This window comes from Netta rufina, assembly GCF_964035555.1.
Source record: "Netta rufina genome assembly, chromosome: W".
Taxonomy (NCBI): domain Eukaryota; kingdom Metazoa; phylum Chordata; class Aves; order Anseriformes; family Anatidae; genus Netta; species Netta rufina.
In genome coordinates this window covers 9,313,941-9,327,191 of record NC_140139.1, presented here as the reverse complement: position 1 = coordinate 9,327,191, position 13,251 = coordinate 9,313,941, and the positions used below count along the sequence as shown (strand labels likewise).

The window sequence follows — 13,251 nt, the reverse complement described above, 5'->3', positions numbered from 1 at the left end:
CTTCATCTGGATCTGTGGATGTTTGTTTGAGGTCTGGATCCTCATAAATCACCTCCCGTACGGCTAATTCCCTCAGGTACTGGATTCCTTTCTCCATAGTGGTCCACTTGCCTGGTAGACATACAAGTTCTTCCTTGAAGGGATACCTTTCCCTCACAGCTGACAGGAGATGCCTCCAGAGGCTGTGAGATTGTGATCCATCTGCAATTGCTTTGTCAATGCTTGCGTCCCTACCCAGGGATCCCAGCCACCTGGCTTCCCTGCCCTCTAATTCCACACAATTGGCTCTGGTGTCCCAGCACCAGAACAGCCAGGTGACAAGCTGCTCACCTATGCAGCGACCAAAATCTTTTCGTACAACTTGTAGCTCACACTGGTATAGGTTTCAGGTAGTTACTGTTGATTTTTCGGCATCCTCATCTTCCTCCTCCTGAATCCCTGATGTCCCAGCCTCGTCTTCCCTATACCTAGACTTAGCAGAAGACTCTCTGCATTCTAAACGACCTGAATCTCTATACCATTTTTTCACCTTCTCTAGAGGGGCAACTTGCGCTGCTACAGCTTGTGTCTCTGACCCAGCTAGTGGGTGTGCCACAGGGGTTGAAATACCCTCTTCAGGGGCAAGTTGCACTGCTACAGCTCGTTTCTCTGACCCAGCCACAGGAGCTGGAGCAGGAGCTGGAGCGGCTGAAGAAGCTGGAGCGGCTGCAGGAACTGGAGCGGCTGCAGTAATTGGAGCGGCTGCAGAGTCCATCGTAGGGGTCGGAGTGGCCATTGGATCTGTCACAGGACTTAGAGTGGCCGCAGTGTCTGTCACTAAGGTGATAGTAGCATCAGTTGCAGCTCGATAGGCATGAGTCAGGCCCCAACATGCTACAATGATTTGTGTCACTTTGGAACTGCCAGTCATGACACCTTTTTTTCAAGCATTCTACCATTTTTTTAGGATTTTGCAGTTGTTCAGGGGTGAATTTCCAAAACACTGGGGGTGCCCTCTGCTCTAGAAACCTGCCCATATCCTCCCATACTCCCTGCCAACCACAACTATACTTCCTCCGGGCAGATCTCTGGATGAGATTCCTAAGTAGTTGTTTAACTTTAAGCAGAATCTGAAGTGCATTCAGGAGGCAGAACAACAAGACTATGCTGGTCTGAGTATCCCAAGGATATTCAATATCTTGGAGAGCTATTGTAACAAGTTTGGAGGATAAGAGGGTGGTGATGGAGAAAGGGAGACTGAACGAGTAAGTAAAAATATCTTCCCCTTTCCCCTCCACAGACTGGCTCCCTGATGAAAAAAGGCAATAGGTGTAATTGCTAATAGTTTCCGAGATACGGTTTCCAAAGTATAGAGTCGATGACAATGCTGAGTACAAATACCAAGTTAGAGTCATTTCATCGTCTCATAAGACACTGTTACAATGCACAGTACCATAATGATCTTCAACCAGGGCCTGGAGAGGATAAACAACATGACAGAGAGCACATACGGAAAATAACGTGGTATAATACTCAATTTGGAAAACAGGCGCAGCAGACTTGAGATTAAAGCAATCAGCATTATGACTAGCAACTATTAAGCAGGTCTAATACTTATACCAATTTTAGTTTAACTCTGGTCAGATCTGTCGTTATCTCAACCCTTCGGGCCCCATGTTGGGGGCCAAAAGGACTGTTGTGGTTTAATCCGGCCGGCAGCTAAACACCACACAGCCGTTCGCTCACCCTCCCCCCTCCCTCTCTGGGATGGGGGAGAGAAATGGGAAAGTGAAGCCTGTGGGTTGAGATAAAGACAGTTTATTAAGACAGGAAAATAATAATAACAATAATAATAACAACAATAAAGATGATAATAGTACTACTAATAATAATAATGTGTACAAACAAGTGATGCACAATGCAATTGCTCACCACCCGCTGACCAATGCCCAGCCTCACCCCGAGCAGTTCGGCCCCCTGCCCTGGCTATCCACCCCTATATATTGTTTAGCATGTCAGATGGGATGGAATACACCTTTTGGCTAGTTTGGGTCACCTGTCCTGGGTCTGTCCCCTCCCAGCTCTTACTGCACCCCCCAGCCTGCCCGTTGGCAGGACAGAGCAAGAAGCTGAGACGTCCTTGGCTTGGTGTAAGCACTGCTCTTCAACAATTAAAACATCAGCATGTTATCAGCAGTCTTCTCATCCTAAGCCATAGCATAGCACCCTACCAGCTACTAGGAAGAAAATTAACTCTGTCCTAACTGAAACCAGGACAATATCTTAGTGTAACTCTGACCCTACACGGTTACCCAGTACATAGCAAAGGAATTTATTATTTCAGCTTTTATAGTTGCATGTGAGCTTTCTTCAATGCACCATCAACTGATGCTCAGGATTGAAAAGTACTTTTCTATTTCCAAAGCTTCATTCATAAAACCAACCTTTTCATTGAATATTTTCATTCCGTTATGTGCTGGTATTTATTTCCCAAGGAGGCTATTGGGAGACTATTTCACATAATGTATCAGGAATTACTTCAGTAACTGTAATCATTCTTGACCCCATCGAGTTGCATTTACTCATGACCCCGCCACACCGAGCACAAAGCACTGGGTGTGCTGGCTGACATGAATTGTTTCACACTGCCCACTCCAACTCTCCCTCTGTGTCGGCAGCCTCAATCCTTTCTGCTCTGGGGCTGGGATGCAGTTTGAGGGACGGTCGGTTCTCAGCACTACGCAGAGCCATTTGCGACCTGTAATGCAGTAACAGCATTAAGGGTGGGTTTGTTTGGGAAGTTTGGCCCTGATCAGGACCTCAGTGGGCAAAACTCAGTTAACCAGGGGAAGAGGGCAGCAGAAAGCAGGAAGGGGAAGTGGGGGAAGCGATGGGGAAGCATGAAGTGCCATAACCAGAGTTTCAAATACCTCTGCAATTGTCAGCCAAGTGGCTGGTGACTCCTATTGACGCCTGCCAGCACAACGCTATTGCTCACCCGCCCAGCCGAGCTGGATAGCTTGGCTGAAAGATTTATCTCCCAGACAAATAATGAAGATGCTGGTAGCGAGGGAACAGGCAGACCTGCATACAGATGGGCAAACGAGACTGGGGCAGGGAGAACCACAGCCAGGCAGGAAGCCAGGACACCCAAATCTGGAGAAAGAAGGGAACAGATCCCTGCCGTGGGCAAGGGGATGGAAGCACTTAATGCATCTGAAAGGGAGAAAAATGCAAACCTTTTGCAATATTGCTGTCATGGCATGAAAAGAATTTGGCAGGGAGGCCCAGGAGCTGAGATTCCTGGGACTCGCAGCCACTCATGGGGCGACAGCAATAAGACCCAGGCTTGTACAAGAGGATGTCCCTCCTTCTGCAGAGCTCGGCACGGTTCTGAGCATAGCAGGCTGACATAGCAAAACACCATATCATTGTTTGCTTTATATCAGACGAGGCCATGCCATCACTTTTTTAGGGAAATGGCTGCTCTCTGGCTGCCTGCAGCTGCACAGCAGGAGCTCCGGCCAGGCACTCAGGCGAGGTAGAGCCAAACTGCTGCTCTGCTGCTCCCAGCTGGGCAGCAGCACCAGCTCCCACCGAGCTGCCGCAGACCTCCAGGGCTGCCAGCGCTCATCAGGGTGCAAGGCAGCAGTCCCTAGGCTGACCTGCTGCTCTCCAGGCAGAAATGCTACCTGGCAGAGCTGCAGCTCATCTCCTGCCTGCGCACTGCCCAACTGCCTTATCCCAGTGGTCTCATCCTGGTGGTGGCAGGCGGGTCCTTCTAAGGGTGACTTGTCCATGCCGCATTGGTGTCTCAGAGAAGGGAGAGGAATTGCCCTCTGGAGGCATTTGTCTTGTCTCGGAGTCCCTGGAAAGAGCCCACCTGGCATCAGACAAGAAATCTTTTTTTTTTTTTTCAGGCCACAGCTAGGCAAAGTGAACACCACCAAGGTGCCTCACCTTATAAATGCCCAGCCAGGAGAGTAACAATGGTGACATTATTTCAATCAATGTCAAATGGTCTATGAGTTAACTGAGTTTTTCTTATCTAGTCTAGAGAACAGAGTAGTTCCTTGGAAGATGCTGGAACAGAAATACGCACTGCCCTCAGGAGTGCATATAATGGCATGGGATTTCTGTACGTTACAACATTCCTTTAAGACCATGTCATCTAATGAGAGACTTTCTTTGTTTGGGGGGAGGGAGAGAGAAGTTAGCTTAGTTGTACTATTTCCTCTCTCCATTTATCATTTTAGTTTTCAGATAGGTACATGCTGTAGCATGAATTTTAATTGTAAATAAAAATACATTCTATTTCACATTGCCTCATTTTGAGAGTCTCGGAGGAGATAGTGAGCACTGAACTGCCAGGACCACAGCCTTGCAGCCAGAGCTCAGCAAAGAACCTGTTGCTCCGCCAGGTTACAGACTGGTTAACTGAGGCAGGGGGCTGGCCCCATGGCAAAGGGTCTCAGGAGAAAAGGCATTAAACCACCAGTTCTGCAGCGACTTCAGAATGCATGCCCATCTCTATAAAATCTATGAAATTTAATAAATAACTCTCAAAGAGGAATGATTTTTTTTTAATTTACTTTATTGCTCTCCCAACAGAGCGTGGTGAGTATTTCGCATTCAATTCCACGATGCTCCCCCACCACGGCAAGAACACTTCTGCTCTGCCACCGGGATACCCGGGCAGTGCCACAGGGCTGCCAGCCTCCCTACCCGCCCGCAGTGGGGGAAGGGCAGGAGGCGGGGAAGTGAAGGAGGCGGGGAAGTGAAGGAGGCAGGGCAGGGCAGGGCAGGGCAGGGCAGGGCAGGGCAGGGCAGGGCAGGGAAGGGAAGGGCAGGGAAGGGAAGGGAAGGGAAGCCACCGCCGCAGCCTGAGTCACGGCTGCTCGGCTGTACGTGCCTGCTTCAAGCTGCACTGGGGCTGGCAGGTGTTCTGTGAGACACAGAGCATGACAAGCTCCATGGGCTGCAATTTTATTATCTATTAAATATAAATATATCTATTAATTATTTCAAAATCTGTGTTTACTTCATTACTTCATTTTTTATATTACCGAGTATTTCACCTTTGTGCAATTGAAAACTGCCCCAAAGTTGTGGCACAGCTGACACCTTTATCCCAGCGCTGCTGCTGTAAACAGGGCTACATCCAAACCAGTGCTATGTGAGGTTCTTGGGGGAATATGGTTGGTAAAATTTTGTATTTATGGAGCTAGTGCTTAAAATATTATAGAAAATACATCCTTTGTTTCTGAGGCTCTCGAGTAGTCTTGCTTCACAGTAAGTCAAAGCAATTAATAGGCCTTTTGGCTTTACTTGATCTAATTTACCACATTTTTTTCTTTAATTAATATATTGCAAAATAGTTTAACTATTCCAAACTAAACAAACCTTCAGATCAATGCCAATTTACCTTACCTGTTGTCCTGCATCTTCAGAAGCAGAAGTGTTGCTTCCACAGGACCAAGAGAGGCAGGAGGGTTGCAGCTGTGCCCAGGCAAGATATTCTGTTTTCTACATGATGCTGAAATCAAGTCACATAATACCTTGCAAATGTCTCATTTTCAAATTCCTGAGTTCAACAATATGCCATACAATAAAATGAATGTGAATGCATGTGTGTTATGCACAACTCTGCCATCCCTGTTTTTGCAAACTCATTGAGAGCACCTCCTAGGCAGTTACCCAAGTTAAAATTTGAGATGGAAGAAGACGACGCAGAGAGCTGTAAGACTCACCAGAGGTATCAGAACGACATGCCATGTTTCTAGGCATCTTGACGGAGAAACTGAGATCTTGTTGTCCCTTCTTCCTTTCTCTGTTCAAGTTTTGTATTGAATTTATGGATTCAGTTGTTGGAACAGAACATAAAAAGATGGCATTTGTAAGCATTAATGGCCAGCCATCCATTTGCCTACCATATACATGTGTCAAATCTCTAATCAGGCTGTGTAACTGGTCCTACCAATTAAGCATGTGTTGGACTTTATGTCTTTTGTGCATCTGTATACTCCTGCAATTCTAAAACATGGAACAGGAAGGGTCAGACAGATTGTGTTCCTCAAGGTGAGCTAAAAACTTAACACTTGTCTTTAGGATTTAAAGCTAAGAAAAAAAAAAAACAAACCTCTTTGGCTCTTTGGTTTAGAATATGATTAATATTCTAGCAACCTACCTGTGAGGGAGCCCTGAGAGCTCTAACCTCACTTGGACTCCACTGGGAGGTGAGGTGCTCAACTCCTTTAGGCGGCTGCGTGCAATTTGCAGAGCAGAGCCAGATGGGCTTGAGAAAGACGAGCTGCTGACTTCCTAGCACATCACCATAAACAAAGAGAGTAATAGTAATAATAATAATCCTTAGCACATAATGACAATAGCGGTTGGGGCTGTGAATGGAGTGGGTCTTTCAAACCTGTTTATGGTGCCTGTGATATCACTCAGTCTGGCAGGAGGTCTGCAGCTCGAATTTCTTAAGGCATTTAGGAGGTGGTAATTGTCTCACTGTTGCTTTAAACACAGTGTTAATTATATTTCTAAACAATGCCTACAAACTCTTTAATTCTTTGTAAAGTGTTCCCTGTCTCTACGGGTTTTTTTTGTTTGTTTTTTGTTTGTTTGTTTGTTTGTTTGTTTTTTGGGGAGGAGTGTTGGAAGGCTTTGGGGGAGGTCACAGTCGTGAGGGCTATCAAATTAAAACATTCACTTTTAATTTTACTCACTGTAGTTGATAGACTTAAATTTCAAATGGTGTCTTTCTTTGAATTTGGAGGCATAGTCAGCATACAATCCTTTACAATATACATTTCCTCTTTGCTTCAAAACATTTTTCTTCTCTATTCTATAGGTGGTATTGGGTGGCTTAACTTTGTGCCATTAAACTATGCCAGCAACCCCCCCAAAAAAAAAGTATTAAAAAAAAAGTATACCATGTATACCTGTTATATCATTTGCAGTCCAAAGTTCCTGAAATGATGTTTTTGAAAAAATCAAATACTAACACATTTGGGCCATGCTCTAAAAGACCCATCCAGCAGCCCAAAACTATCTCAGACAGTATGGCTGCTCTTACATTCTCATCAAATATGTAATTTTCCTCTTAAATGAAGAGAACAAGTCTGGGCCTCCTTTGGATTAATCATTGCTATCAGATGGCATGCCTTCTTCCCTCAAGATGAAATGAATGTGGAGGTTTGGGTAATATGCTTTTGAAAATCCAATCTTCAAATTACACTTTACTATTAATACCTTTTTTTTTTTTTTGATTCAGTTTATGCAATTTGGGTTGTGAAATTAAGGTAGTCAGTTTCTCTCCAATCCTTGTTTACCCGAAACTCCCTGGACTTTCAGGTTCAAAGGAGACTTTTCATCCTGGAGGTAGTCTCTATCAGGCAGGGTCCTGACTTTCATTGTAGCGCTACTCTTTAGTTCTCAAGTGACTTCTACCACTCAGATATTTTAGAGAAAATTCAATTCCAAGCAGGTTTTTTCCCTGGAACTGAGCCACGTCAAAGACTGTCATGAAAGCATTTCTGTCGAGTTTAATATTTGTTAAAAGTTATTAAAAATCCCAACCCTACATTTAGATGAATGAGGACTTTTCAATTATCTGTTTTAATGCACTGGCACTACTAATTCATATATTATCAGGTCTGAAGGTCTATTCCTACTGTCTAGACTACCCACCTGAGTAACACAGGCCAGAAAAGCTCCCTGCATTTGTACAGGTTTGAACTGGCTGGAGCTCATCTTTTGAATACCACCAAAACCTCACTTCAAAATTGTTATTGACAAAGAATCCACCGCAGCCAGTGGTTAATTACTGTAATTAGATCATTACCTGTGAAAAAATAATGCTTTGTTTCTCTTGATTTTTCCTAACAGAACTTCCAGCTTTTGGCTCATGCTGCATCTTTGATGCACTCGAGAAACCATTAACAAAGCTTTTTTTCCCCATGTGTAATTAAGGCATTGTAGACTTCTAGAGAAACTAAGACGTTGCTTGTCTGCAGTTGTGGAGCATCTTTATTTGTATGCATCTTCTCAGTTCTCTCTTAAGCACATCACACAAGTGTAAACAGAGCCAAAAATGTCTCATAGACATAATGCTCCCATAGAGATAGAATAGAAACAAGTGCCCAAGAATTTCCTATTTAAAATTAGGATTTATCTTGGATTTGAGGACAAGAATCTAAAAAATCTAAAACGTGTTCTCTAAAAGTAGATTGTGGCAATACTCTACTCTTAAAACATCATTGCTTTATCAAGTGCTCATGTCAGATGTCTGATCATTGAATTTTCTTTTCATGTAAAACTGTAGGTCAGTATGAGGAATGCTGATCCCGAACATCATAAACATTTGAATTTTCTTTTTTAGAACAAAGTTATCTCAGTCTCTGATGGGACAAATTTCCCATTAACATCAGTGGGAATTTTCCCTAGAAAAGACTGTGAAAAGGACAGGCCAGCACCTCACCAGCAGTGAACACAGATGGTGTTTGAGGGAGAAAGCAGCTCCACGGTGCATCTGGCTAGGCCACTGCAATACAGAAGGTCACATCAATGATATTTAGGTTGTGATGTATCACATTAAAAAGGAAGGAACTGCAGAATTATACACATACCTGCCAGCAGTAGGAAATACAGACTCTGGTGTTTTTCCGTGTGCTTTGCCTGACGCTTTGCCCTTCACTTTCCTGCTATTTCTGCCAAAGGCTTTGGTAGTTTTCTTTCTAATGAAGGAATTGCAGGTTCCTCACGCTTCTAAACTGATGTACACATCCGTGGCACCTGGCAGTCCCCTCTCCAGTGTTATCAGCTGGTCCTGAAGAACAGCACATCCCTGCCTTGTGGCTGCCATTTGAGCAGGATCTGATAAATCCCCCTGAAGCCTGATAGTTATGTCAGAAGTCAGGGATTAGCCTGATAACATGATGACTTAAATGCCACTTCTAAGGGAGGGACATCCCACCCTTCCCCGGTCCCCCTGTGTTGCAGGAAGCACGGCCGAAAGCATGACAGACATCAGTAGAGTCAGATCATGCTCCATTTTATTGCCCGAATAGCCTAACTTTTATAGTGAACTTAACAGGGGCGGACAGTGTTTCACACAAGATTATTGGTCAAAAGCACTTAGACAAACAACTACAAGAAAACAACCCCACCTGCAAGAAAACAACCCCCTTGTGATTAGCAGTCACATAGACCTTGTCCTTGAAGCCAGCTACTGGTAACAATATTTTTCTGAATTCCTCAATTGGGCGATGTGGGACCACTGTCATGGGAACTTCTCATAGTTGCCCTGGTAGCTTGGTTTGCTCAGCTACAGCAAGCCATGGGATTTTTGCTGTTTCAAAAAATCCCTCAACAATTCCCCCTTTTTTTTTTTTCTTTTTTGAGCAAACCACGCCCAATATAACATTTTTGCAAGTAACCCTTTAACCACATTTATCACAATACCATATGCAATGATGATTGACACCACAGCAAACAGAATCCTTAATCCCTCTTTGACTAATCCCAGTAACTATCTATGCATCGTTTCAAACAAATCAGTGAACCATTGATTGAAAGGATTGATACCATATTGAATCTTTCTCATGTGCTCTTTCAGGAAAGTAATGGATTTGTGAATTGACTCATTATGATCAAAAAGGTTTAAACAGCACATTCCCTCAAAGTCCTCACACCCATGCCTTTGAGCCAAAAGCAAGATGTCAATAGCAGCTTGATCCTGTAAAAGCAGATGTCGCAGACTATTTTGATCTGGTAACATCTCCTTAAGTATCTCTGTTGTGGCATAGGCTTGCTTCTCGGCCCAGCATACCAATTTTTCTAAGTTGTTACGTGCAGCCGCAGATGCCACTCCAGGCACTAAAATTGCCAATGCCGCTCTAGCTGCAACCCCACACAATTCAACATTATCATTGCAATCTGGTGCAAGCAATGCCCATTTATGTCTGATGATCTCACACAACTGTAATAAGCTAGGAGCAAATACAATGAGTTTATCTAAGTAACATGGACATCTGATAGCATTTGCAGGGATACCTTGCCAGACCCTATCCCCACAAATCAGAAAAACATCAGGAGGTAAGGCCAAAGCTGTACAATTGTTCCAAACACTGTAGTTGTTACCCCTTGTCTCCATGCCATAAACCCCTAAACCCTGCTTAGCAGTGTCATTGTAATCACGGGTGTTATTTGTATTTCTGTACCCGTATGGCCCTTTCCAGGTTCCTGTAGCAGGATTCATCTGATAGCCACGGCTACATTCACATTTGTAGCCACCTTTCAGGTTGATACAGATTTGACTACAGATACCAGGGTTTTGGCATTCATCACTATCTCCACAGTTTCCCAGCTGGACAGGCACATTCATTTATGTGGCATTCCCTCAGGGGCTCATCACCCCAGTCCTTGCAGTCTCTCTGCTGGTTACACACTTTATTGATATCTATGCATTCTCCACTTCTGCACTTGAATTTGCCAGGTCCAGAGCACTGAATAACATTGTTACAGTTTGCTTCATCAGTGCCATCCAGACAGTCTCTCACACCACTGCACTGCCTACTCCCATAGACACAGTTCCCATCTTCACATCTGAACTGGTCTGGCCTGCAGGTCCGAGAAGGGCAGTTAATTTCATCACTTCCATCCTTGCAATCAGGATTTCTGTCACATCGCCACTTCTTGTGGATACATTCACCTGAGCCGCACTGCGCCTCACTTGCAGAACACTTCACTGGAGGTGCAGGCTGCCAGCCACACTGCTCCAAAGATTCATCCGAGTGGTTGGAGCAGTCAGCTTGACCATTGCAGACAAAGCTTTTGGAAATACATTGTCCACTACTGCATGTGAACTCTGCTGCACGACAAGTCACATTGCCACAATTCTCTTCATCTTCTCCACTGTCACAGTCTTTTTCACCATCACATTTCCACGACACTGGGATACACTGGGTTGACTGAGGACCACAGCTGATTTCATTTACCCGGCATGTTCTCATATGACACAGCTCAGCACTCTCGTCAGACCCATCTTCACAGTCTGGATCCCCATCACACTGCCATCTGTTTGGCACACACTGACCACTGTTGCACACAAAGTCAGATTCAGCACACATCTTCTTCACACAAGCACTCTCATCACTGCCATCTGAGCAGTCTTCACATTTTGCTCTAGCACCATCGGCAGCAGTGCACAGGCAGGCGAGGGCGAGCAGCAGGCAGAGTGCCCCGCACCGTCACCTGTGTCACTTATACTACTCCTATTACCCATGCTGTTAGTGTCAGTGGCATCCTCCTGGTACCGTTTCTGTCTTTGTCACCCCTTACTCTCCCCCTTTTCTTTTTGCCACTGACCATTCACCACAAATGGATGAGACACATGATTACTAGTTAGGAAAGAGAGTGTAACGTCTGCCATACGGCTGCAGGCAGTGCCAGCTGCAACCTTAGAAGCTATTTGTGAAAGAGCCTGCCGGTGGTCATTTGGCAGTGTAATCTGTGTCTCTGCACTCCTGCCCCGCGATAAAGGTAGTAATAGAGCTAAATTGTCACTAGTAATCTGTAGAATGTGGCAACCCCACGGAATCTTATCCAGAAACATAGTTATAACACCGATCTGGGGACGAATAGTCTTTTTTGCATTGCAAGATAAACGTCTTATAAAAAGAATGCCAGAGAGAAGCAGCACAGCCGCCGCTGCCTCCATGGTTACGTCAGACAGGCTGCAGGGTCCTGATGTCCGCCCCTCTGCTATGTGCCGACTCGCCACACGGTGAGGGTCTGCTGCCGTTGTCCACTGACGCCTCTGGTCTCCCGTAGCAACTCGATCTCGGATGTCCCGCGTCGCACTGCGATTAATTCAATTTCCCGCGTTTTCCGCGGTTCCCACGTCCCTCCGTGGATCCCGCGTTTTCCGCGGCTCCCTTTCCCACGTCTCCCCGCGTATCTGTTCCCGCGTCTCCCCGCGAATCTGTTCCCGCGTCTCCCCGCGAGTCCTTTGTCCGGGTCGGTGCTTGGAGTTTCTCAATGTCTCTCAGGTGTTCCGGCTTCTGCCAGGTCTCTCTGTGTCTCTCAGAGCCGTCCGTGGCTCTGCAGCGTCTCTCAGGGCTCTCTTCGTCCGGCGGTAGTCCCTCCGTGTGCCTCGGGTCTCCCGGCGCCGCTGCAGTCCCTCGGCGCCGCTCCAGGCTCCCGGCCTGTTGGGGTCTCAGCCTGTTCGGGTCTCAGTGAGTCCGGGTCTCAGCGAGTCCAGATCTCGGCCTGTGTGGGTCTCAGCCTGTTCGGCTCTCAGCCTATTCGGGCGCCATATGTTGCAGGAAGCACGGCCGAAAGCACGACAGACACCAGTAGAGTCAGATCATGCTCCATTTTATTGCCCGAATAGCCTAACTTTTATAGTGAACTTAACAGGGGCGGACAGTGTTTCACACAAGATTATTGGTCAAAAGCACTCAGACAAACAACTACAAGAAAACAACCCCACCTGCAAGAAAACAACCCCCTTGTGATTAGCAGTCACATAGACCTTGTCCTTGAAGCCAGCTACTTGTAACAATATTTTTCTGAATTCCTCAATTGGGCGATTGTGGTGTAAATGCCTGAAGTAACTAGGAAAATAAAACTAACATTCACATTTTTAAGGAAAAGGTACAGCATTGAAGAGGCTTTCAGGGTAGGGCATAACTGCTTTATCTGAGCGTTCCCTAGGCTCCCAGCCTTAGATGCTATCGCGCTGGGGAAACTTGGTGTGCTAGCTCTAAGGAACAGCACGGAGCATAGAGTGGAGTGGAGACACCACGGCAAGGCTCTGTAATCAGATGGGACCTCGATTGTTCTTGTGCACAAAGCTGCACTTTTTGCCACCCTAAGCCAAAGACCTGTCATGTTTTGACAAATGCTGTACCCTAGTGTACTTTTTGCTCATTATAATATCATTATAATACCAAAACACACCTCCATCCCAAAAGCTACCCGCCTCCAAGGTGCGACCACCCCTCACTGAGCATGCGCTCTGAATTTCTCGGAGCCTATTGCTTTAAACGGAGACGGGAAAACTTTACACCAATCATAACTAAGATATGCTTGACTAGAGCCACTCAAGCTCCACCTAAAAGATAGAAAATAATATAAATTGGCCCAAGAGAAAGGGGATGTTAGGGAAGATACCACCGTCAGGGGAGATACCATCCCGAGGACAACATCCTTAGGACCTCCTGACTCCTGGGATCAGTCGACGGGCTGAGCCTCTCTTCCCCC

The 13,251-nt window shown here is 45.7% G+C and overlaps 1 protein-coding gene across 1 annotated transcript in view; it reads right to left on the bottom strand.

The window, feature by feature from the left end:
* The window catches only part of LOC311220853 (very low-density lipoprotein receptor-like), a gene marked incomplete at both ends in the record, with an annotated part of 391,622 nt that extends 380,508 nt beyond the window's left edge, over nt 1-11,114 (bottom strand). The window contains 1 exon segment of the mRNA XM_084304496.1: nt 11,005-11,114. Within this exon segment, the coding sequence (XP_084160622.1) occupies nt 11,005-11,114 (110 nt within the window).
* Nucleotides 11,115-13,251: the final 2,137 nt, after the last annotated feature.